The sequence below is a fragment of the Emydura macquarii genome, unplaced genomic scaffold, assembly GCF_026122565.2.
Source record: "Emydura macquarii macquarii isolate MOO-44397 ecotype Brisbane River unplaced genomic scaffold, CSIRO-AGI_Emac_v2 contig_1253, whole genome shotgun sequence".
NCBI classification, from domain to species: domain Eukaryota; kingdom Metazoa; phylum Chordata; order Testudines; family Chelidae; genus Emydura; species Emydura macquarii.
In genome coordinates, this window is record NW_027131390.1 from 19,139,670 (window position 1) to 19,167,543 (window position 27,874).

Here is a 27,874-nt window from a genome sequence, read left to right on the forward strand (position 1 = left end):
CAAGAATTGGGTTTTCCACAGAGCATGAGCATCCCCCTCACAACCTCACCAAATCTTACTTCATTCCCTCCCACAATTTCTGTACACCAGAAATATATCAGTTTCACTGCCACCTTTGTTCTTTCACATCTGCAGAGGAGGGGCAGGAAATGCTGAAGATCTGATCCTGCTACCTCCTAAGAGCTAAGAACATGGAAAAGACTGCAGCAGTGGGTGCCAAAAACACACAAACAGCTGTTTCCTGACCATTTGGATTACTGATCATTAAAGTCAGGGGTGATATGGGTTTGCTCGTAAGTCAGGCTTGCTGCCAGTTAACAAAAGAACATTAATCAGGGTGGTGCTTTATGGTAGTATGAATGAATAATCATGCAGTGAATATTTTAGAAGAGTATTTACTTTTTCTTGCTACGGAAACAAGCTTGCATTCTCTGACAAACGGACAAGTTCAAATACAGTGTATATACAACTTTTTTTAAAAACAGATTATTCAATTAATTCTTTTCACAATTCCAGTGAATAGGGATTAAAATATCAACATTTAAAATATATTTTCTACGCCAGATCTTTCACTGGAATAAAGGAAATTAGTTTATAGTCACAGCTATTTTTGGATGGTTTTAATATTAATTTTAAAATTAAGGAGCATGGCACACAAAACAATCAACAAGAGAAATGGGGGAAGCCCAGGAACACCTCTAGCTTGGGATATTTAAAAAAAATGGAAAAAGAATAATATATAGTGTAAGAAGAAATCTTGCACTAGCAGGAAGGTGGAACAGAAGATTTAATGGGTCTTTTCCCAATCTTTAACCTGTGTGAGACTGTGAAAATTGGATATAATTCCATAACAACATTTCACCTGTACTCTTAATGCAAATTTTGTATTAAAAGAAATAAGCCTCGGTGGACTGCTGCACAGGCCAGTAAGATACAATTTTTGCAGTCACAGATGCTTATTCTCCAGGCAGGCTGAGGTTGAACACATTAATGAGCTTGTGGTGTTAACTTTTAAGGAAATTAACTGAAATTAGTGCCTTAAATTATGGCTCTATTCTGAAGTGTGACTACACAAATGGCACCTTTCCATTCAAGATGAGTTAAGCATTTGTGTTTTCAGAGACATATCTGTTCACTTTAAGCGACAGAAATAAGTTACTACTTTTTGCTCCTGCTAGCGCTGCCTAGCCAACTTTGCTAAAGGAGTGGAAACTGGATTCTAGTCTCTCTTCTGCATCAGACACAGCTTTGTTCACCAAGTTTCAACCACATACATCACCTTGTGCAAACCTACTGAAGGCAATGGAGTTACATAGATGTCACTAGTATGTAAGTCTTTTTTCCACAGTTGTAGAAACCAAGCAAAGAAAAATATGTCTGTGAATCAGAGATATTTTTCTCCATTAGAAACTTAAGTTGTGGTACTAGATACCAAGGTGAGTCACCTTCAGGTAGACAGGAACAATATATTTCTGTTCATGTCAATTTACATTTAATTAACATCTCAGCAACCTTTATCACAAATTAAAGAACAAATGCTTTTCAACAGATAAAAACTGGGTTTTAAAATCCATGTATTTTATAGGCATTCATACCATGTTAGTACAAATACGTACTATAGGTGTTTATTTAAAAAGTTTCTGCCCATTTGGTATCTGAAATTCTGTAACCCAATGAAGATGTAGCATTTTTCACATCAAGAAATTAATAACGGATGTATTATTGATGAAACACATAATATTGTGCCAATTTACCAATACAATGCCTGCCAGAACACACATTCTTGTGGACCATACCCATTTGTTGTCACACTGAATCTGTAGCTTTCCCCCATTTGATTCTGAAGCTTTGAGAGAGTAATTTGAAACTGTTGTACTGGAAAGATTTTAGTTAACTGTCAATAAATAATTCACAGCATGCTTAAGAAACTCTCGAGTTGAATAATTTGGGGGGGGGGGGGGGAAGAAATCACTTGGAGGGTTTCTGTCTGGATCTTGAAAAGAAAGATAAGTACACTGCTTCTGGCTGTTCAGTCCACATTGTAAAGAGACATTAGTTCCTTTTAAGCCTCTAAAAAACATAAAAGAGGGGAGATCGTAATATTTTACAACAGGATGCAAGAGAATCTGCAAACAGAGGAAGAGAGCAAGCAAAGCCCAGCAGGCCTGATCCACCTCCTTCAATCATCATCATCCCAAACCCTATCCATCACATGTCATGGTGGATCACAATACTAAGGGTATGTTTTATGGCTTACACTTCCCTGCATTGCACACTAATCTCTGTATAGGGCCCCTTATTGTTTTAAGATCAGGGCAGGAAGCTCCACTTTCTTCCTTAAGGTTCATTGGCTCTGTCATTTTCTTGTCACCTGGAGCAGTGTGTGCTGTTGTGCCATATATCATGAAGAGCACTTTTCTAGCTTGGTTTAGCCTTTGTGATAATGAAGGAATCTCCTCTTTCCTAATTCCTGTAGGATTATAAATTATATATTGCATACAAGATTACAGACTAGTCTTACTTTAAATTGCATTTTAAACAAACTATTTAACATGTTTTATAGATTTGTTGGGTCCAGACATTTAGAATTTAGCCACCAAAACCTGTATCAAACTATCTTTAAAATAACGAAGTTATACAATCTCTATTTTAGATATTAGACCCTACCTCTCGTTCAACTTTTAAAAAATAGTAAAAAAATTAAAAAATGGAACAGCATCCACTGTTTGAAGACCCGGCTCTACCTGCACCGATGCGTTAAGGATAGTATCTATTTATCTTGAAAGTTGAGAAGCAAACTATCTAGGTTAGTAAACTTAAAATTTGACCCCCTGATACTTACCCTCGTATATCTGTTGGCAGAGTCCATGTAACCTCCACTATACATATGCCCATTTCCCCCAAAAAGAAAATAATGCTTCAGTGCGCTTTTCAGTTTACTATTTTATGTTCACTTGTTTTCTCTGCATCACAGCATTCAAGAAACAATTCTAGAACAAATAATCAGTACCCGTAAACAATGGGGGAATCTTTCAGTTAAGAAACAGATTAGTGTTGTAATACCAATAATACCTAGCACTTCTATAGCATTTGTCCATAGATCTCAAAAGCACTTCAAAAGTTAAGTATTACTATCCTCATGTTACAAAGGGTGAAACTGAGGCTTAGACAGGTTAGAATTTTCCAGAGTCACAATGTGAGCCATAGCATAATTCCAAGGAGTTAATATTTTTTGGGAGAATGTTACCTAGACAGCATCTTTTTAAAAATCAGACCTTTACTGTTATTTTAAGGATTTACCTTTGCATTTTCCTCCAGTAATATTTATTATTAAAAAAAACACAGACTACATCTGATGGCTTAATTTTAATACAGCCAAGCAGCTGGACTGGATAATATGAACCTCACAGACCCATTAAATTGTTATGCCTGTGTTTGGAATAAAATACTATTTTATTTTATAGCATTGTGCATTATTCTTAATGCACATTTAGCATACATCTTAACAAAAGAAGGGTTGACTACCAAAAAGAAAGGACTATGCTATGTAGAATGTGAGACTTCCAGAGCTCAATCATTCGATACTTTTTACATTTATTTTAAAAATAAATGTAATGTAACAACTGGTTGTAAGAAATGTTCATGACCTACTGGACATAAGGATGAATTTTGGCTGTCCACTGAAAATACATTTATACTGAAATTAAACAGACACTTTTGTAGATCAACAGGTGGCCAACTGCCATGTCCAGTAGGTCATGAACATTTCTTTCAATTTGTTTGCTTCTTGCAATCCACCTGAGCACAAGATTCTTCTTCAAAGCCAAAGATGATAGTAAGTGAGAGTTAGCAAGAGGAATTATTTGCTTTTTCTCCCAGAGGAGACTATTTGTTTATTTCAATATTTCTATAATTGAGAACAGCTCTTCAAATTGGCATAAGGTAAAAAACACAGATTCTGATTTCTGAAAACAAAACAAAAATCCTGCACCCAGTTATATCTGATATGATTTATTATTTACACCATCATATGATAATCCCTCAACAAGTAAACATGAAAGGGGGGAATATAGGAAACCAGTTAACTTCTATTTCTTCCCTCTTAATCTAAGGAAGAGAAAAGTCAGTTGACCTGTAATGAAAACTTTTGCTACCAAATATGTAGTAAAAAGTCAAATGCTCATTAATCAGTTAACGCTGAAGCACCATTAATGGGAAAATGAGAGAAACACTGAGGTTTCCGTTAAAGTTTTATTTAAACTAGCATTTGTTAATTTTAATATTGAATTATGCTTCGACAATTATTCATGAGATTTTCCACAGTTGTAGCTTCATTTATAGAAAAATAGGCTTATTTGAAACATCTGCTGAATTTTCAAATTCTTTTCAAATCAACTTTAGTTTGTTGTTTTACAACAAGGAATTATTTCTGAAAGTTCAACTCAGGATCCAGGAGAATACACCAACATGTAAGGTGGCAAAAACCCCTTTAGTGATATTGAGTCTGATTCAAAACCCAGTGAAGTCAATGAGATCCTTTCCCTACTTCAGTGAAATTTGAAATCAGGCCCAGATTTACCTGGCTGCCTCCTGATACCCTGAAAATCCAAATGGCAACCTGCTTTTTCATCATTTAACAAACAATATGTAGGACAGGGGGAAAAAGGAAAGAGAAACAGATGGATTTGTTAGAACCAGAGGATGCCATCCAAATGCATTTCTGTACAATGTTAATATGATTCAATAGTGACTGCAAAGGCAGTAGAAGGCCTTAGCTACATGCTTTGTCATTAGGAAGAGTAACAAGAGCTGAACCGTCTGCTCCCAGATTCTGAAAGTAACATGGGGGAATAATATAGTGTGGGAGTGAAACAACTGGAAAAGTTAGAGTAATGTAACAATGAAAAGGAATGAAATGAGAAAAGTCATAAAGCAGCACAAATCTGAAATAGGGGAATAACTGAACAAGGAAAAGTTATAAAGCAAGGACCAAGAATCTGATCACTACATTTCACTACTAGATGGCTATCAATTAAAAAAGGGATTTTTGCTAACCTTGGTCAGTCAAGATACAGCATATTACGAAAAGAGGGAGAATTTCTTCCAAAAACAGGGTGAGCCTATTCTATCTTTTCTTTTGCAAAAGATCATCTCTAACAATGACCAAACAACTGAAGATGTATTTAACAGAGAGATCAAGTTTTTTTTCATTTGCAGGTTTACACTGGAGGCCATGTGGTCTATGGAGAAATAGAATTTTCTCCCCCCAAAAATGTTAAAGTGAATTCAATGCTTGAGAGAGAAACCAAAGTGAAAACTCTGGGCACTAAAGTCCTTTATTTAAACCACACAACTGATAACACAGGCTTCTAGATCTATAAACCGAGGATGTGGCATTGTCATATTTTGAAGAGACGGCCTATAGAGGTGAGAAGGTACTGTAAGTGATACCAGACCCCCTCAGTCCTTGGTCTTTCTTTGCTCAGTCGGCCAATGACAGCAACTATGGTGAGTAGCTTTTATGATGTGGACGTGTACACTAGGAACTGGACAGTGACTGCCATACTGGTTCATGTTGGACAGAGTGGCGGACCGATGGTAATCTTCTTTCACTGCTGAACTGGAAGGGATTTGGCTTAGGCTTGTTCTACCTGAATTCAAGACTAATGCTTCTAGATGTTTGTAATGTACAAACTATTGGATGAACTGCCTTTTGAATTTAAAATTTCAATGCAAACTCAGACTTACCTTTCCTGTCAGGACAGAGGGAAATTCTGTGTCAAACTTGTTGCTCAAGCCAAACCTTGAAAACAGAAGAGACAAACAAGATATTTTCCATCCAACTTATTTTATTTGTTTCCCCTTTTTAAAATATAAATTATATAATACTTGATTTGGTGTTTAAGAAAAAGAAGAATGAAAGCAGAATGCTTTCCCCTATTTTTGTCTGTACTATTAATACATTATGCATGGTTTCATCAATTTAAGTTGTTTTTACAACTAAAATGCATTTAGAGAAAAAAAATTGTGACTGGAAGTGTAGCTTGTTGCCTTCTTGAAGCAAGTAATTTTTAAAGAGAGGGCCAGGCAAAGAATTCTCAGAAAATAGCAGTAATCCGTATTTAAATCTGAGATTCTTCAAAAAATATCATTTATATTAGACTCCAATTCCAATTTGAAAAATGGTCCAATTAATCACTTTATACAAGTTACTAGTTTGTGCTTGTTCATGTCACCGATTTACAGGCAGTAGTTATACCTAGTAATAAATAAATAATAAACTAGCTTGTCTTCACTACAAGAAAACTGAAGCCTAATGTTAGCTGCATTAAGTTGAAGCAAATTAATCCATGCTATATCCATGAAAGCTTATGCATATCGTATTTTTTAAAATATGAATTTTAAGCAAAGTAAGTTTTACATTCATCAGCATGAGTGGCTGGATTTCTATCAGCAAAGTAGTCATGCAAAGTTTACACATTGCTCAGCAATAGGCAGTGAAACCTAAAGGGAGCTAGGTATCTTGCAGAGCTTAGTAGCTCTGCAGGGGAATTGGAGATAGGAGTAGCTCCTGATCCTATACTAAACTGATTAACATTTTCAGTTTGTAAGTAAACTGATTTGTAGATTGCCAGGTTCATGTTTAAATCTGTCTGTGAGGTGTAAGCTGCTTTCTTTTTACAAGTATAAAGCTAAGTTAAATAGGTTCAGAAGCTAATCCTGCCATCCAGCACCCTGTGCTTTGTTATGATTGCTGGGTCCCTGAGATACCTTCTTCCCTCGCCTATGAAGCTCTTCCCTTCACAGTTCTATAAGGCACTGTGATATACAGGTAGCCCATGGCCTCATTAAGCTACAAACTTTTATATTTGAAGAAACAAAACTGTTTACTGTGCATCGGGTTTAGTGCTTCACTACAAACTCTGCTGAATTATCTTATCTGGTTACTTCCAATCTTTCCTTTTAATCATAATATTTTTATGTGTTTTGTATAGTTAAATTTATTGTAGCAATCTTCATTAAGTTTTTTTTTTTTTGTGGGGGAGAGGAGGAAGATGCGTAATGACTCTCCAAAAACAAAGATTAAGATACACCAAAAGTTCTCTCCCCTTAAAGTTACATCAGTCATCTGTGCACATGACAATATTGCTGACCAGCATACAGGTCCACTACCATTCTGCATACCATACCACTACAGACACTCAAACTCGACAATTTAACACAATGATACTCAGACTGAGGCTTGTGAACCGCATGTGGTTCTTTAATGCGTCTCCTGCGGCTCTTTGCAGTACATAATATTAAAACACTGTGTTTTAATTATTAACCAATCTATGTTATTAACCAATCAGGATGCTTTTACTATGTTATTAACCAATTAAGTTATTTACTTGCACTAAGTTAACTTATTTGCTTCTACATATAAGCACTATCGTAAATGAACAATGAATTCACACTACTGTGGCTCTTTTGGGTAATGTTAATGCTAATTTGGCTCCTGAACCACCGAGATCTGAGTATCACTGATTTAACACATGAACTGAGCAAGTAGACTAGTGCATAATTAACTCTAAACAAAAATGAAGCAAAAGAAAAGTGGTGCAGTCTTAGAAAAACTCTATAGCTAAGCCCATTACAATGTTTGTCAAGAGTACTAGTGAAGTCTTAAATTAGCTATTGGAATGCTTAATAATAGTCACACCATGACATTAATAGTGTATTAAAAGTACCTGCAGAAGATGTTCAATAAAGAAAATTAGATATACATAAAAATATACCTGAGTTTGCACTTCAGATACAAACCTGATGCTATGTTTAAATAAAACTAGGTGGTCATTTAGTTTCATTTAAGGGGTGTCAATTAGGACACTCAAAGGAACAGTTAAATTCTAAAAGTCAGCTGGTTAAACAGCCGAAGTGTCATGTTGTTATTCCACAAGTCTGCTCAATGATTTAACTTTTACAGAAGTGCTTTTGTCCTTTCCATCTTTCTTCCTCAACTATCTGCATTTTTTATTTCTTATATAGTATAAACATTAGTGTATCACTTCTTATTAAGTGTATTAATTGTTCTTATGCACAGCATTAACAACCCAAGGCTACAGTTTGTAAAAGACAGATTTCAGAATCATGGTGCTAAAGAAACACTATAAATCTAGTAACAAAAAACAGATGTATTACAAGCAGAAATTTCTCATTAATATTTATAAATAGTTAATTTCTATTCATCTTCATGGTAAACACTAATTCTTAATTTAAACTCATGTTTATTTTGGATTACCACTGAGCATTTAGGCAAACACAAAGGTTACTAAACTTTATCTTGTTTCTACTTTCTGCCAATATAATTTGACATGCCAGAATCCATTTTCTTATTTAATACTACATAACTTAAGCTACAAAAGTAATAAGCTAGTCTTCATTTAACCTTAAGAAAAAACCCCAGAAAGGCATACAAAAAGTAATATATAACAAGTGACGACTAAACAAGTCTGTTCTTGAGCATCTACTATGGGATTTCCCAGATATTAGCAGTGATGAGATCTAAATCAATTCACAAAATCTGAGCAATAAAATTAGACAATATAACTGAATTTAGATACCCCATTTTGAAAGTTGAGTCACTTGGTATACTGAGGTTCTCATTGCTCATATGCCCATTAAAATTCCTTCAGCACAACCACCCCACCAAAGGAGAAAAATAAATTAGTACTTTTCAATTACATTTGGTAAGAATGACAAATGCTTTTCTACAAGAGCACCATATATTTTACTGAGTATACTTTGAAGGCATATAGTATATTGTAGCACACCCTCAATCACCACTATTGTATCAGCCCCAAAAACATTCCCTCCAATTTCAAATAAAATTTTTAATGTGTAACACACCCAAGAAAGCTCAACTGAAAAACTGTATCTTGTTTACAACCACATTCTCTTAAGAAGTAATTTTTACAGATGAGATGTCTGAGACTTTGTCTATGTTGGGAATAAAACTATGCTAAATTACAAGCACAGTATATTGAAACAGCACTTGCTTGCAGAGTTCTAGCATAGTTTGACTAATGTGTGCCCAGAGGTTCTGTTTAAGAACTATGGTACAGACTACCCTCTTCATGCTCTACAATGCAGTTCTCAGATAAACAAAATCCCTACTAAAAGCACCAGGGAAGCCATTCAACAAGCCTATTAGCAACGATCATTTCTGAGCCCTGAATTCATAGATCCCAAAGCCAGAAAACCCCATTCTGTTCATCTAGTCTGACTGCTCGTATAAACGAATGAAATTCCTAGAGCAGACTTTTTAGAAAAACACCCAATTTTAATTTAAAAATTGTCAGTGATGAAGAATGCACCATGACCCTTGGTAAACTGTTCCAATGGTTAATTACTCAGTGTCAAAAATGTATGACTTATTTGCAGTCTGAATTTGACTAGCTTCTACTTCCAGCTACTGAAATGTGTATCTTTCTCTGATAGCTTGAAGAGTCTATTGTTAAATATTTGTTTCCCATTTAGACACTTACAGACTGTAATCAAGTGACACTTAATATTCTCTTTGCTAAGCTAAATAGTTTGAGCTCTTTGAGTTCATCACTAGAAGGCAGGTTTTTCTATGACATATGTATGTGTTTTGACATAAAATCATAGACACGTAGGGCTGGAAGGGATCTCAAAAGGTCATCCAGTCCAGCCCATTGCCCTAAGGCAGGAGCAAGTAAATCTAGACCATCCGACACATTTGTCCAACCTGTTCTTAAAAACTTTCAATGTTGGATAAGGTTAACATTTTGTCACTGTTATTTTTAGTAAAAGTCATGGACAGGTCACAGGCAATACACACAAATTCATAGAAGCCCATGACCTATCTGTGACTTTTACTAAAAATAACACAGGGCAGCAGCTCTGGAAAAGAAGGTGTAGCGGTTGGGAGACGGGAGTCTGCCACCTGCTCCAGGCTCCCCCCATGGTGGCTTGGGGCTGTGGGGCCTCCTGCGGTGACTGGCAGAGAGCAGTGGGGCCCCTACAGCGCGCGATGGCTCAATGCTGGGGGGCCCCGCCGCAGCTCAGAGCTGCTTCCTGCCTTCCCCAAGATCCAGGACCATTGCCACTTGTGGCAACTGAGAACTCCGGCCCCCACAGTCCCCAGAAGCTGAAAAGGATCATTTCACAGAGGTCTCGAAGTCATGGAAGCACATGATCTCCGTGACAAAAATCTTATCCTTAATGAGGATTCCACAACCTCCCTTGGCAGCCTATTCTAGAGCTTAACTACTTTTATATCTACCCTAAATCTCCCTTGATGCAGATTAAACCCATTACTTCTTGTCCTACCATCAGTGGAGGTGGAAAACAACTGATCACTGTCTCTTTATAACAGTCCTTAATATATTCAAACACTTATTAGGTCTCCCCTCAGTATTCTTTTTTCACAACTACACATGCCCAGTTTTATTTAACCTTTCCTCAACAGGTCAGGTGTCCTAAACCTTTTATTCAGTTTGTTGCTACGCTCTGGACTCTCTCCAATTTGTCCACATCTTCCTTAATCTGTGGCGCCCAGAATTGGACAGAGTACTCCAGCTGAGGCCTCACCAGTGACAAAGTAGATGGGATAATTACCTCCTGTGTCTTAAATATGAAATTCCTGTTAATACACCCCAGAATGATATTAGTCTTCTGCGCAACTGCACTACATTGACTCATATTCAATTTGTGATCCACTATAACCCCAGATCCTTTTCAACAGTACTACCACCTAGCCAGTTATTCCCCATTTTATAGTTGTGTATTTGATTTTTCCTTCCTAGTGAAGTACTTGGCATGTGGCTTTATTGAACTTCTTCTTGATTTCAGACAAACTCTCTAATTTGTCAAGGTCACTTTGAATTCTAATCCTATCCTTCAAAGTGCTTGTAACCACTCCCCGCGTGGTGTCGTTCACAAATTTTACAAGCAGACTCACCATTCCATTATCCAAGTCATCAATGAAAATATTGACTAGTACCAGGTCCACGACTGAACACTGCAGGACCCCGCCACGAGTTACACCCTCTCATTTTGACACTGAACTGCTGATATTTTATAACTACTATGTGAGTATGGTCTTTCAACCAGTTGTGCACCCACCTTATAGTAATTGCATCTAGACCACATTTCCCTAGTCTGTGTATGAGAAAGTTGTGTGGGACTACATCAAAAGCCTTACATGGTGATTCAAGAAGTTAAACTGCGTAGAATGGATAGGCGTGGCAGAATTCTTTTTTTGCATATAATTTTATGGATAATATCAATGTTTATTTTTAAGCATTTTAAATTTTTTTTATAAATTTAAATCAGTTGTACAAAGTTATCTCATGTCAAAATATACAAAGTAAATATCCTTAATTCTAACCCTTAAGTTCTCAAGCAACATTTTTCTTACTTTAACTGTCTGAAAATCAAAATTTACATTGTAGATATATTTTCCGTTGGTTTGTGTGTGTACAGTGAAATTGATGTTCACTAACATTTACCAGTAAAAAAATCTAATCCTTCCAAGCCTAAGTATAGATGGACCTATGGCATAAGAAGGTTGAGTACTTGTCCAAGTTCACAAAATGAAATTCATCATCCCTAGAGAAGGAAGACTGTTAATTTCAGGAGATTGAGTCTTGAGTAAGGGGCGAACCATAAACAGTTTAAAAGAGGCTGGTGTCTTGCCCTTGTGCAAGGAGACTGATAATCAAGTGCATTAGTGGCTCTTGTAGTTCCTCATTGGCTTTCTCCAGCCACAAGAGAAATAGATCATAGCTCGCACATGCCCTAGCAACTCTAAAATCAGTAAATGAAGCAAAATAGTTTTTGCCAGATGAAACTAAGTATTTGTCCACTAAGTCATTTAAATCAAAATTTTACTAGGTGGCCAACCACTAACTGTGTGTCATTTCTCTGGGTATACAACTTGAGACATGTGGGGTCTGATATGCAACAGTTACGAGCATTACCAACTGCCACTGAAATCAGTGGGAGCTGTGGATGCTCAGCAACTCTGACAGTAAAGTATTAGCACAGATATGGGAGCCAGGGGATCTTGAATTCTAATCCTGCCTCTACCACTGATTCAATGTGTGGCCTCAGATAAGTTTCTGCCTAAGTTTCCCCATCTGTAAAATGGGGAGAATACTATTTAGCTTGTTGACAGATGTGGAGATACATTCATGCATATTTGTGATGCACTCAGATTCTACAGGTATGAGTGCCACAGTAAAGGCCATGAGGAAATAGTTAATTTTATACTTGGTACAGGGTTTGGATGGTATGCAGTAAACAAGGCAGAGACTGAACGCTGAGGATAAAAAGATACTGAACAGCTGCCTCATTCCCTAATCACCATCCATCCTGTACATTGTAATTGGGGGTCCTGTGGAAAAAATAGCATATAATGCCATTAAAGATCATACCATAATGCATATGCTAATGGGGCAGAACTGAGGTTGCAGTATGCCTAAATTCTGGCATTTCCTATCTTTTAAAACTGAAAGTGTTAAGCAACCTAAACATATGGGTTGCTACTAGCACGCACTATAGTAGCAGCTGAAGAACATGATGTCAAGCCTTTAAAACACACAGGCAAAAGATTAGCAGAAGAATCAGTACAAATTGCAAAAAACTTGATTAAAAAAAGGCCTTGGTGGATTCCAGGGATCCATATTTAGTATTATAGCATACTGAAGGCCACCTTAAAGTGCTTTACCAGGATCACCACGGGCATTAAACCTTTGCGGTAACATCTAACAAGTTTCTTGAGCCTATTAACCCTGAAGTAGTTACACTAAAGAAATCTGGACCTGAAGGTTAGATGGCAATAAGAACAATTATCTTCTGCCCCATTGCAAGTGGTAGATAATGCCAAACTCCAAAGTGGCTGGCAGCCTGCCAAGATATAGTATATCATTTGGACCAAGATCACACAACATAAATACCCATGAAGTCAGTTCTAAAGGAGGAAGAGAAGACATTGAAATAAAATCCAAGGAGTACAATGGGTTTCTACATCTTCCTATGTTTTTCACCGACTAGGTGACCTGTATTACTTCTGTCAGAACAGGAGTGCTGTCAGTAGCATTCTAGGCATCTTAAAGAGGCAAACAAGCTCCAGGGTGGCATATCCAACAGTCCACTTCTGAAAGCTATTGTTTCCAACACAAGTAGTGGCTTTATGATCATAAAGTAACTAAAGTTCAGAGATATACTGACAGAATCCATTAAGAGGCACAATAGTTCTCATTTGCCAGAGGGTCAGCGTCACCTATTCTGACCTTTCACAGTTCATTTGAGTTTTAATAATTGACTGTGTTTATTAATTGGTTGTATTAGTTTGATGCGATTTAAGATGTAAGAGTGACCTGTATCACGTGACTGGGAATAGGCAATAAAGACACTCTACCAGCATTTCTATTTGCCATACCTTTCTTACACAAAGAGGTGGGGATGGAAGATGACAGTACCAGTAAACAAGATCATGCAGTTATACAGGCCAAGTACACAACTTGATGATACTGAATCATTTAACATATTGCTTTCTTTTGCTCCTGATTTAGGCATCATTAGTTAGCAGATTTCTTGTAGATGTTACACTAGAGCTGTGTTATGAGAAGAGAACTGAAAGAGAAGCAGATTTAAGGATTAGTTCAGTGAAGGCACTGATGCAATACGGACATCAGGGAAGAGAGCACAAAGACAGTTGTGGGAGAAGAAAGCAAAGCTGTGATTGTGGCTGGTTTTTAACTAAAACATGTTGTAAATGCTAACTGCATCATTAACAAGACGTGCCTATTATTCCAATCACTTTGCTGCTGTTTTCCATCCCTTTTCCCTCCACCCTTTGTTCTTTTTAGACTACATGCTATTTGGGGCAGGAACTTCGTATTTTTGTGTTTTGACAGCTCCCAGTACACCACAAAAATATAAATAAAAGACTGCCTTGGAGACTAATGCCATCATAGAGAGGAACTCCACTAGCACAAGCAGAAATACTGTGGTGCCACTGGACAACCTGTACATAAATATTAACTCAAAGCAAACCTGATTTGGGGACTTACAGATGGACATGGTATCAAATCTAGTTTTGGTTCTATTAGGATGCAAGATCCTCTTATTTCCCATGCCTTTGCTTCAAACCATTAGATCACACCAGAGAGAAAAATGCATCCACTTTTAATGGTCCAAATATAAGCACAAGATGAAACATGGTTAATGGAGTTATACAATACACAAATGTGAAATACTGATGATTCCCTATCCCATTTAGTGTGTAAAATAATTTATAATTTGCACACTGCCTTATGTTCTATATTTTCACTGGTAAGAAATGGGCTATTTTTAAACAGTTGACATACCAGTAGGTTATGCTGCTTGATCATTCTATGTGTTCTGATACTATAAAATAACAGCAAAACTCCTGGATTAATTTAATCTTGTTTCAGATTTTCTAATTATAAAACCTCTGAACTGCCCAGAGAAAAAAAATCAAACTCTGTAACTCAATTTACAACACAACATAGCCATGTGTCCTCTCTCTGCAGTACGATGTGGTGACCCAACGGCTGGGCTGAGAAGGAATAGTACAATTGTGGGGACAGACATTCAAATCATCCATTGATTCTGTTGTCTTGTGGTGTTTAAAAGTAAACCCAGGCAGGAACGATTTTTATTCTCTGGTCAGGTAAGGAACCCAGGATTTTAAGTGCTGGTCAGCTGCTTTTTCTGCAGATAACAGGTAAATGAATTTCACTTGTCCAGACAGGGTTTTTGGTTGACTGGAGCTGCTGGAAAATAGGATATTTTCCAGCCTCAGGCAAAGCATACCAAAAAAAAGTATAAAAAACAGGTGGATACGCGAAACTGAAAGATGTAAAGGAGCCAGGCCAGAGTCACGGAGCTACTTTTGTTGCATTATTCGTGGTACTGTGGCCAGATCCGCCGGGAGCCGAGAACTCTTCCGCAGCACCTCCCTCCCCCCGAGCAGTGTCAGCATCCTCCCCAGCAGCACTGAGCCGCCCGCCCAACACGGCAGCTACCAAGGGCTCTGAGCACCATCCCACCCTGCAGATCCTATTATCGCCCCCACCCCTCAGCCCCACTGGGCCCCGCCCCCCCACTCCCTTGCCCCGCCACGCGGGGTTCCTGCCCCACGCTCCCTCCGGCCCCTCACTCACCAACACCGCCCACCCCGTGACTCTCACCCTCATCCCCCTCCCCGCCCCCACTGCCCCCCACGCCTTACACGGTGATGTGCCCGGCGCCCCGTACCGCCACAGGATCTGGCGCGTCTCGGGGCCGGGGTAGCTCCTGGCTCCTCACCACCGGCTCGGACTCCTCCTCCTCCTCCTCCTCCAGCTCATAGATAGCGTCGAAGTCTGCCATATTGGGGAGCAGTACGCTCATCTCCCCCCCGCCCCCCACCGAAGCACCCAGTGCGCGTGCGCACCGACCGGAGGTGGGCGGGGCTCGGGCCGCTCGTGGAGAGGGTGATAGGGGAACAGCGGCGTGCGCAGGCGCTGCCCGGTCGGCTCGGGATCGAAGACCTTTCCCAGTCCTCTCCCGCCCTCCCCGGCTTCAGCAAAGCAAAGCAAAGCAAAGGAGTGGGAGGGGACAGCCCTGGTCACGTCACGCCTACGTCACGGCCTACGTCACGGCAACCGAAGCCAAAGTCGTTCCCCCTCACCCCCCTCCCCGCCTGTCTGTGTAAAGATCGGGATGTGGGTGGGCGGTCCCAGGCTCGGGGTGTCGCCCGTGGTCAACTTGACGGCGGCTCTGGGGTGTGAACCCCTCCCCCACCCCCTGGCTCTCTGCGAGGGACGGGTGCACAGCAGCCCGCCCTGGTGGAGCTGTCTCAGCCCAGCTGTCCTTCCATAGCCCGTGCCTGGTGCCTCACAAAGCGGGGAGCCCCCTCGGCCCCTTCTTTCCACGGGCCTCTGGCGGGGTGACCCTCCCCGTATCCCCCGGGTCTCTGGCGGGGTGACCCTCTTCCACCCCGGCTTCTGGTGGGGTGCCCCCCCTTATCCTCCTTCCCCCGGGCCTCTGGCAGGAAGCCCCCGTGGCCCCCTCCCGACCCTATGCCCTGGGGCAGACACAGACGGCGCTGCCCCACACAGTTCAGACCTGCTGGGGATGGCAGATTCCGTCAGCCGCGGCTCAATTGGAAAAGAAGCGCCAGCTCTTAGAAACTGCTCCTGGGAGGTGTGTGTCCTCCTTACCATACCAGTAATAACTAGCACTTTCATTAGGAGATGACAGGAAATCATTCTCTGTATCCCTGTTTTACAGATGGGAAAACTGAGGCACAGAGAGGCAAAATGATTTGCCCAAGGTCACCCAGCAGACTGCTGGCAGAGCTAGAAATAAAATCCAGATCAAGTGACTTCCAGTTCATTAGGCCACACTGCCTTTGTGTCGCTGTTTTTGTAAGCATTTCAGTGCATGTCTACCTAAGGATTTTCCACAGCACCAAGGCATAGCAATCATGTCAGTGCACAATTTATGTAGGTTCTTGATGGAATAATATTAACTTTGAACAGATAATTTTCACCTCTGTGCCAAGGATCCAGTGGCGTAACTCTGCTACCATCCTCTCTGGTTTGTAGCATTGCCATTTTTGGTGGTTTATCTCACGCCAGATCTTTTTCTGCTAGTGATTTGTCTATTTAATGCAAGCAGTTCATTTAATTAGGGAGAGCTTGTATTCTTGGCCCACTACATCTGTAGTTTCCACCACTGCTTTTGTTCATCCTTCCAGACTGAAGAGTTTTAGACAAGAAACTTGCTAGATAGCCAATGTGAGGACGGGAAAGGGGCAATGGTGGTGATTATTAATGGACTGGAGGCTATGGGGTTATCCACAGGATAGAAACTGAAGGTTGGTGCTGCATTGGGGAAACAGAGACTCTATTGGAGTAGCTTGGAGGGTGAGCTGAGGGGAGTAGCTGGAGTTTGCAAGAGAAGGAAGGGCTGAGAAGGAATTAAAGCCCCATAGGAAAGAATCCAGGAGTAGCAAAAGTAGAGAGTAGTTCAAAGCAGACAAAGGTATTACAGCATGCAGTTCAATAAACCACTAATGCCAAAGAGTTTACTAGACACCTACTATTAATCAGAGGCAATAAAAAAGATGAAAAAGGGAGCCCTTGCCTTTTAGTGAGATCTAAAAATGATGCCGTTTTGCTCTAGGTACTGGAAATAGGCATATTTGATTCCTACCAGAGTGCTGTCTTCAATCCACATCTTTTGCCTGGTTAATACAAGTCAGATTTGAAGGTGCTGGAAGGAAGTAGTTCACTTTCCATTTTTCCACCTCAATTTCTGGGAAGAGGGGGAATGGGTCTGCACCCCTAGCCTACTTTTGTTTGTGTTTGGGGGTATTCTCCCTGGTGAATAGTTCCATTACCTGCTTTTGCTATTCTTCATGGCTCTCCCAAGTAGCAGCAAGGTGGAACCAGCATGCTTCTGGACTGTTTCACTGCTCCCCACAGGGTTCTGAATAGCAAGGTGATATTGGCTAGAGTCTTGTCAGTTTCTGGTGCTTGACAAAACTGTCAGTAGTGGAGGTACAGAGCAGTCTGCCTGCAGACTCTGCAAGACAGCTCAGTAATGTTTTATATTTGGAAAATTTTCTTCATAACCTAGGAAGAAAGTGTTCTATAATCATAGATTTTTTAAAATAAATGAAAGCTTATATTCTGGATTGTTTGATAAATTAGACACCTGGGTAATCTTTCTTCTTGTCAAATGCAAATAATGGACCATTAACTTTATATGTCAATTTGTATTTTGACAAAAATATACAAAGTAAATAGCCTTAAATCAATCTTTAATATGGTCTCAAGCAGCATTTTTCTCAGTTTGCTTATCTTTAATTTCAATTAGTATTGAAATATTTTTGTTGGTTTGAATATGTATTGTGAAATCAACATTTATTGACATTTACCAATAAAACTCTAATCCTTCCAAGCCTAGTTGTAGTATTATATGACAATGGGGTAAGATAAATACATGATGGCTATTTTTGGTGGTGGTAACTGACCCAAAAGATATAACCATCTATTAGTAATACAATAGAAAATAAATCTTTATAATGCAGTACATGGACTAGGTAGGTGCAATGCAACAATATTATAGGTTTTAGCCTTTATATTAGATTTTTCTCAGCTCTGGTAGACTGTCCTTAAGGAAGCTATGCGCTTCGTGGTATTATTTAAAATATAAGTTCAGGGGGCATAACCCTGCTGTCCTCTTGGCCAATATGCACTCTCAGAAAGAAAAAAAAAAGCAGATTCCAAAGTCTAAGTTTGTGTATTAGCTATGGCTGAGCTGCAGAAAAATTCTGTCTGGGAAGTGTTTCAAGTCAATCAGTGGAACAGTTTAGAACCACTGCTCTTAGGTTATGTACTAGCAATTTCCAGCCTCAATACCTGCAGAATGCTGATTAATTAAATTTGTGAATAGTTAATTGGTTTCTCCCTTTATTCACATTATCAAGACTATATGTAATTAGTTATTTTCTGTTGATTTTGTTAATCTTGCACTAGCACTTCTGCTTCCTATTGTACTTTGAATTGAACCAGTAGAGGAAGTATTTTAGAGCAGGACTGACAAAAATATTTCCATCCGGGGAGGCATAATCTGAACACAGGACTAGAAGCCAGGAATGTCTGACTTCTTATTCCTGCCCTGACACTTATTCATTGTGTCTTCTTATGCAAATCACATAACCTGTCTAATATAGACCTACTGAAGCATTGTGAATGTTAATCTGAAGGCACCGTCAGAATGCAGTACACCATACTCCCCAGTTCTGTTATGGTTTTGGATTTTGGCTGATTAGTACTCAGAGTAGTGGAAATGTTAACAAATCAGTGGCCATCACAGAAGCTATTTCAGAGAGTAACAGCCAAGTACGTATTTCTTTGCTTGCACTTACTCTGGTTAATATTACAGGCTAGTATAAAGAAGGAAACAAGATGGTCCATCCCAATATGAAACTACACACAAATACAATGAACAACCTCGACACAACCAGCAGCTTGGTGGGTGGGTAGAAAAGTAGAAGTGTTCCAGTTGCATCCCATGGAGTTGATTAGTTGTAAAACTGTGGCCCATGGACATGATCCAACTTCCACTGAATCAAGGCAAAGACTCCCAATGAGAGTCTAACTTCTTATAATATTGCCATACAATACATGAAAAATAAACATGTACAGTATATACATATTGGTACACTGCATATACTTTTATATTTTACATATTTGTATTTGTGGTGTGTTATAAGGTACCAATTCCTGTAAACATTCATACAGACACTATTCAGAACTAATAATAATTGTATAGTTATTGTATAGCATCACTACAGAATAGATTTAAGATAATTTGGGTACCTTAATTGTGCATTTCCAAACCCATTAAATTTTTTAAATGTAACCTTAATTCAATTTTCTGGGTTCGTAGTGCTTGTTTTTGAAATAATGATAACATCTAGTGTTTTTACCCTTAAATTACTTCTGTTTACTTAATCTTAAACTCCAGTTTAACATAGCATTTATCTATAAGTATTATTATTTTTGGGTTTTTTTGGGAGGGCTTCTAGAGGCCATGACCCTATTGTGCTAGGTGCTGTACAAACATAACAGGACAGTCCCTGTCCTTAAAAGCTTACAATCTATATTATTCTTTTGAGTGTCTAGGGTGTTAACAACACAATGAAAAGAAATCTTATTAATAAAAAATAAAATCTGGAATTTTAGATATTTAAAATGTAACATATTTGACTTTTTAAACTTATTATTTTGTAAATTAAAATCAAATTCCAGCTCAAGATTTAATAAATTGTCCTCTTTGTCTCTGGATGAGTAACTCCCATTGACTTTAACAAGAGTGAGCACCTAGAGAGAGAGAAAAATAAAACTCAGTTGTTGTTTGCAGTGTTGTAGTTGTGTTGGTCCAATAAAAGATATTGCCTCATCCACCTTGTGTCTCTAATAAAACTAAGTGTCAGAACAACAGCCAGGACTTTTATACTAATGCACACGACAGATGTTTAGGAGATGTGTAATTAGCATTCAGTTGCAGGTACAAGTGATGAAAAGAGTGTGCAACTGTGACTGGTCAAGAACTATAGCTTCATGGCAGAAGTAGCTAGTTGCAGTACAGGTCTGTAATGACCTATCTGTGAGAATTTGTTAGGACATCATCAAAATTACTATGTCAGAATATTTATGTGGTGTGGATGGATGGGAACTTCCAATGTGTGTCCAAATAATTAACTCTCATTTTGCAGGGACAAGGGATTGCCATCTACAACTTGAAACCACAATTCAAGACAGGTGAGGAGCCAAATTAAAACAAACGAGTGTATTGAGCACAATCCAGAAATTATTGCACAAATTTGTTAAAAGAACCTGGGAACTATCATGCTAACATGGTCTTAAAAGCTATTGAAATTGTGAGGAAAGTTGGGGTGGAGGAATGAATTTCTGTTTCTTCTTAGAACAACAAATACATGTTTAAATGGTGATTATGCAGAGAGATATTGAAACTTCCTGTCCTGGAATTAATATTGCATTGCAGGTCTCACTTTTCTTGATACCTCTTTGTATTAACTCTTGAAGAGCCCTCTTCTGAATTATTTTTTCATGATCGCATATTTTTAAACTATGCTCCCACAAAAAGCCTCCTCACACGATCATCATTCAGAATGAGGAGCACACAACCAGATCTTACATATCACAGGTAACAGACTAGTCCAACAGCTCACAGTTCACTCTTATCTCATAGGGTGATGATTGTACACCTTCATATAGGTAGATACACTTCTATTATTTTAGCACTATCTTTAGATTCAATACATATTTTAAGCTTGATAGATGAGCCATTGTAAACTGGGTGATCTCTTTGCTGAGGGGGCTACAGGAGATCATTGGAGCTGGGTTTGCCTCATTTATGGTGCAGCAAACTATTTTGTTATCTTTTTAACTTTAAAACAGCCTTTTTGGAAAATGCAGTGTTGTTGTAACTGTGTTGGTCTCAGATATTAGAGAGACAAAGTGGGTGAGATAATATTTATTTTTTTTTACTTTTTCTGTTGGTGAGCTCTTCTCAGGAAAATAGCAGGCAATATGGGTAGTATCAGGAAGGCATATATATCTGTTTATCCCTTATAATTTTCTGCAAGCTTTGATTAAAAAGGAAAAAAGGAATGAATGGATTTGAATACAAGAACAGAGGGAGTTACTTCTTTAATCCCTTATGTGGAAAGCTCTGGTGAGATTGAAAAGGCTTGGGGGACCATGGCAACTTCTTGGGCACACTGGTTAATAATAGAGTCCAGATTTAACATTTTTTAGACAAGTATGGCCTAGGTGATTTCTTGACCTTACTCATAGACAAGAGTAATGCCACTGCCATATCTATTCTGTCAGCTCTCTAGAAGTTCTCTCTCTCACACAGTATGAGTCTCCTGAGAATGAAAGCCCTATGATTTTTATGGTATCTGCCGATCTCATCAAGCCACACCGTTAAAGCCACAGCCATCATTTATCAATGAGAAACTACATCCTGGTTTTTCACTGGTGCCTTTCATTTCAGCCCAGCTGTACTTCCCTACCTTTTTGCTGAAAACAAATGAAATTCGCTCCCTAGTCGTATGGAGTATGGGCCCAGATCCTCAAAGGTACCTCAATACCTTTGAGGATCTGGGCCATGGTTTTTAATGCCTGACATAATGTGGTGTTACAGGCTGCTGTAAACAGGAATTGCAAATTGCACCTCACAAAGGGAAAGGGAGGCAAGTGAGAAACAGACTCAAGCTTTGCTGGAGGCTGGGAAGATAGTATATTTACACAGGAGGTCATATTGGCTTTTCCTGTTTCAGGTGTTTTAAAGTTAAAAAAAACAGGCTAGATTATATCTTAAAAGAATTTCTCCACTTCCGGAGTTTCACTCTCAGAGACCTTTACACTAAGATATAGCCCAATGCTCTCCACAATCATATATAATCCTCTACACTCACAAGAGGAGTAAATCTGAATGTCTTCTTTTCCCTAAGAAACCTCCCTCATTAACAATTAAAAAAAGAACCCAAACCTAATACAGGAGGGGGAGCTCTCTGACCTGATATTCTCTATCCCATCACAAGGGCCTTGGGTTATAATTCATTGTTGTACCTGTAAATTAATCTCTCCTATTAATCTGGGCTGCACAGTACCTGGTGTTATGGTATAGTTAGGAATATTGAGGATGCCAGGCAAAGACATTCAAAAGTTAGCTCAATTGTTATATGAAGAAATAAGTAGCTCTGTGAAAGAAGAGTTGATGTTGTGGTGGGTTTATAAAATGGGGAAATTCTGAATTACTTCTTTTTAACTTGTTTCACCTTGATGGACATGTTGAGAGCATATTTTCCTCTTTACAATTTAGTTTATGGCAGAGCCATAAAAACATCTACTGATTACCTAATAAAATAAGAACAGGTTTATTTCTCTCAGCACAGTGTCCTTAATTAGTAGTGAACAGAACAAGACTAGTAGAGAAATGTAAGCTATAGATTATTCAAATTTGTACATTTTTGTACTACTTCATACACTTTCTCAGGTACTAGTATAGACAGGGGAGAGTAATTTTGTGTCTGTGGAATAAAAGTTTACAGTGACCGGTGTTTACAATACAGAGAACTATACTATAAAACCAATAGGTTAAGACCTAAGGTAAATTTTCACATTGCTGCCTGGGATTTTAACCACTTTATTCTGAATGGGAATTGCATCGCTAAACCACCAACCACAGTTGCTGGGAGTACTCTGATAAAAAGTGTGACAAGTTGGTATCTTTTCTGAAAACTGTATAATTTCCTTCTCTTCCCCTGGAAAAACGTGATCATAGTGAATCACGAAAAATTCATACATGCAGCTATTTGAAATGTTCTGTCTTTATACCAGATTACGATGACATTCATTGTAATCTCTGCAAATAAAAAGGAACAGTCATAAGACAAAAAAAAGGTTATTTTAACTGCCTTACTTGTATTACTACTATAATAATAATGATATACAAAAACTATGTTAAAATTAGTTATTTCAGTTGCAAAGTCAAGGACTTGAAAATTAGGAAATGCCAGATTTACAGTTGCCCATATAATCTTACTTCTGTCCCCTTGTGCATCCTCCTGTGCATTGAATGAGGCAGGATGTGACACTGGCAAATCATAGAAGATTAGAGTTGGAAAGGACGTCATCTAGTCCAACCCCCTGCTCAAAGCAGGACCAACTCCTCATAAACTGGCATCCCATGATGCCAGGATCCCCCTGCATCAATTGATTACTGACAAATACATAGCTGGAAGTAGTCTGGTTCACTTGTGTGGTTAGTATTGTTAAAATAGGTGTTAGAATTACAAAAATGTGCTTAGTGTTCAGACTTTATTGACTGCTTGTGAGTTGCTGCATGCATTAATCTCAGTTATAACATCTGTATCCCATATTGTAAGGTAATATTTGAGCATTTGCATTGTAAGCCTCTATAACTGTGTAAATCACCAGAAAGAAGAGAAGTTTAATTAGTGTGAAATACAAGGTGTTATGATGTGCCGGACAAAGAAGTCCCATTGACACCAGACGAGCTATTGTGCAAGATCAGAGAACAATAGACTTTGTTGATTGCTCTCCATTCTCTCCTCATCCCCCATAAAGAAGAGACATAAGTGAATTCCTCCCATCAGTTGAGTTTGCAACTTGAAGCAGAAAAGGGGAAAGAATAAAAAGTCATAACAAGGAGGAACTGTATCTCTTTGGCGCTTGGATTCTTGAGGACAAGGTTTTCTAGGCATAGGCAAGAGATACAAGGGTGTAGCTTCGGTCAGCCCTAAAGGACTTATAGAGCTTGCTTATTATAGAAACTTCTATTAATTTTATATGTTAACCTCTTTTAACTTTGTAAATAACTCTCGTTTCCTTTTTAATAAATCTTTAAATAGTTTATTGTCTACAAAAGTTGTCTTTGGTATCAGATCTAAGGTGCAATTGATCTGGGGTAAGTGACTGGTCCTTTGGGACTGGGAGTAACTTGAATATTGCTTTCATCTTTGGTGCAAGGGACCTTCTATCACAAAGGTAAGCTTGCCTGGGTGACAAGATAGATCAGATTACCTCCACGGGTAGGCTGTTATAGTGCCTGAGGAGTTTACACTTAGCTTGTGGTTGGTGAAAAATAACTAAAGAACTCAGAGTCAATCTGGGGTTTGTGCTCTGGTTCTTAACAGTTTGCCCTGAGGTTGGTACTCATGCTCTTGAGTCACTGCAGGACAGCTTGAAAGAAATAGCATGTGATCATATAATTAAAAGCTGTATCAGTATTCACAAGAAGGCAGAATGAAGGTTGCATGGGCAACCTATATTCTGGCATTTCCTAACTTTCAAATGCTTGATTTTGCAACCTAAATTATTTTCTTTTAATGTTGTTTTTTTAAATCTAATTTTCTACTTTTTTAAAAAGGAAGAATAGGCAAACAAATTCTGTTATGTACAGCTGTAACGATCTCCACATCGTGCGTCCTCCGCAGGGCTGAATTCTGAAACTTCATGCTCATTGCAATCTCTTGAGTTGCAGCACTGACTACAATAGTTGGTAGTAGGAAAAGGCTGTTACCTCACTGTGGGAAATGGTCTGTTGGGGCAATGTGCTAGGTCCAGGGAGTTTACAGGGGAGGAGTGGGCCAACTCTCTCTCTTTCCCCCTCTCCACAGAAAGTGCACCCAAAGGTGGGGGTTGGAAGGTGTTGTTGGGGGTGAGCCCACTGGGATCTCTCCCCTATCCCCATTGCCAGAGCTACTCCAGCAACTACCAGGTGTTCCTTGTGCAGTATGTGCATATGCTTGCACAGCTTTGGAGTGGCAAGGGTCAATCTTTTAAGAATTTTAGGCCTGGATCCACAAAGGGACTTAGGCGTTGCACCATTCAGAGTCATAGCGCTTAACCTTTAGGCATCTAGAAAATCACAGGAACACCACGTTGATCCACAAAGCCATTGCCTAAGCTCCCAATACAATGAATGGGGAGAGATAGGCACTTAAGAACGCAGTGTACAAAAGCCAGCACTCTAGGCAGGGAGCCGCCTAAGATTAATAATAGCCAACATGGATTTGTCAAGAATGAATGTCAAACCAATCTAATTTTCTTCTTTGACTGGGTTATTGGCCTACTGGATGTGAGGGAAGCTGTAAATGTGATGTATCGTGATTGTAGTAAGGCTTTTGACATAGTCCCACATGACATTCTCATAAGCAAATAGGGAAATGTGGACTAGATGAAAGTACTCCAAAGTGGGTGTATAACTGTTTGAAAAGCTGTACTCAAAGAGTAGTTATCAATGGCTGGCTATCAAACTGAGAGAATGTATCTAGTGGGGTTTTGAAGGGGTCTGTCTTGGGTTTGTTAATATTCAATATTTTTATTAATGACTTGGATAATGGGATGGAAAGTATGCTTATTAAATTTGCAGGAGGGATTGCAAACACTCTGGAGGACAGAATTAGAATTCAAAACGGCCTTGACAAATTGGAGAATTGGTATTTAGTCAACAAGATGAAAGTCAGTAAAGACAAGTGCAAAGTACTACACTTAGGAAGGAAAAGTCAAATGCACAACTACAAATGGGGAATAACTAGCTAGACAGTAGCACTGCCAAAAAGGATCTGAGGAGTTATAGTGAATCACAAATTGAATTTGAGTCAGCAATGTCATGCAATTGCTCAAAAGGCAATTGGGGTGAATTCAGAGGAGTGTTGTTTTATGTGGGAGATGGGAGGTAATTGTTGCACTCTACTCATTGGTGAAGCCTCAGTCCAATTTTTTAGGAAAAATTTGTAGAAAGTCCAGAGGAGAGCTACAAAAATGATTAAAGGTTTAGGAAATCTGATCTCTGAGGAAAGGTTAAAAAAACTGGATGTGTAGACTCGGCTGGGGGGGGGGGAGGGGTCTGATAACAGTCTTCATATGTGTTAAAGGCGGTTATGAAGAGTTAGTGATCAATTATTCTCCATGTCCACTGAAGGTAGGACAAGAAGTAATGGGTTAACCTGCAGCAAAGGGATTTGGGGTAGGTATAGGCAAAACTCTCTAACTATAAGGGTAGTGAAGCTCTGGAATAGGCTGCCAAGGGAGGTTGTGGAATCCTCATCATTGTAAGTTTTCAAGAATAGGTTAGACAAAGGGATGGTCTAGGTTTACTTACACTGCCTCAGCTCAGGGTCTGGATTAGATGACATCTCAAGGTCCCTTCCAACCCTACATTTCTATGATTCTATGCTAGCAAGATGTGGGAGACCCCTGTTTAATGCCTTTCTCCCACTGAGGCAGAGGGGGGAATTGAACCTGGGTCTCCTGTATCACAAACATATGCTCTAAACAGTGGGCTCTCTTACAAGGTGAACACCACCACTACTATCTCTGCCTATGGCCAGATATTTAATAGGAGCTGATCCAGGAGGCAGCCTCAGCATGCCTTCCGGATCAGGCCCCACATGTGAGATATGTGCGAATGCCTGTCTTCCCCTAGTTTGTGGATTGCTCTGGGCTTAGGTGGCAGATGTGACTGAATGTGTAGAGTTAGGGAGCAGTATGCATGCCCAGAGGCAGAAAGATAGGCACGCAGGGAACTTTTATACTGAAAACATAGGTGCTGAATGAGTTTAGGAACTTTTGGTGTTTGGCAGGAGTTTTGTGGATCACAGTGGAGCCTGGGATTTAGGCATCTAAACCTGAGATTTAGGTGCCTAAATCTGGGGTTTAGGCACATAAATATCTTTGTGGATTGAGTATAAGTGACTTGTTGGAAGTTTTGGCGGAAGCTGGTGTTAGAATCAGGGCTCTGCACAGCCACTAGACCATACAGTTCACTTTCATAATTATTCATGGACAGATTATGATACTCTTACTGAGGTTAATCTACAAATACTCCCATTGAAGTTAATGGGCCTAGTGGTGCTACTAAACATGTGTAAGGGGATCAAAATTTGCCTCTCTGTGTTATTATAAAGTTATCTTTTTTAAAGGGCATCCCTTAGAATTTTTTAAATTACCAAACTATTATCCATGTTGATGCTGTCTGTCAAATATCTGAGGCTTAAACTTTTTAGAAACAGCCCCAAAAGGATGTATTAATATTACCCAGTATTTGTTTGGAAAGTAAAGGTATTTCTCTGTTTGGATTGACTGGAAATGTTACACAAGGGTACAGCTGATTTTCATGATATTGTGGTTCTCTTTTTCATATTGCATCCCACTAGCAATCTTGCGTGTACCTCTTTTTCTTTCTTTATCCTGTCTCAATATGGGGGGATGGTCTAGATGACCTTTTGAGTTCCTTCCATGCCTACACTTTTGTGATTCCTATGATCACTGCTTATTTTGTGTGTTTGATGGGAATTTGTTCCCACTTATCTGCATCCAACATCTCTTTGAGATATCTTAAGCACTTTGTACAGGACTGGTTAACATATGCAAGTCAATAGGCATCTTTGAACAGGCTAATTTGCTGGATTCAGGTGCATGGTTGATGTGAGAGTGATGGGAACTCAGGGAAGGCTGAACTAAAAAAATTTTTGGTGGTATTTTAAGTCCAGGAAGTAATTTGCTCTATGCAGGAATATTTAGTTCTGTGCCCCTTAGTAGTGACTGTTAGTGTCTAATCCAGAGTTGGGTCCAAGTTGCAAAATTAGGCTCCATATCTGGCCCTGAAAAGTTCTGAAGTATTCTGATCCAAGGTTTTGATTTGGCCTTTTCTGTAGATAGCAGTTTAGTGGTGAAGTCTGGGTTTGGATTCTGCACTTTTCTCTAAAAGTTGGGAAATT

The 27,874-nt window shown here is 39.1% G+C and overlaps 1 protein-coding gene across 1 annotated transcript in view; it reads right to left on the minus strand.

Moving 5' to 3' along the window:
* CHIC1 (cysteine rich hydrophobic domain 1) overlaps window positions 1-15,554 on the minus strand; it is a 30,060-nt gene extending 14,506 nt beyond the window's left edge. The window contains exons 1-2 of the mRNA XM_067548278.1: window positions 15,269-15,554; window positions 5,749-5,803 (exon numbers count right to left, since the gene is read on the minus strand). Coding sequence (XP_067404379.1) covers window positions 5,749-5,803; window positions 15,269-15,429 — 216 coding nt within the window. The 5' untranslated portion in view covers window positions 15,430-15,554. The remainder of the gene's footprint in view (window positions 1-5,748; window positions 5,804-15,268) is intronic.
* Between the last annotated feature and the right edge of the window lie 12,320 nt (window positions 15,555-27,874).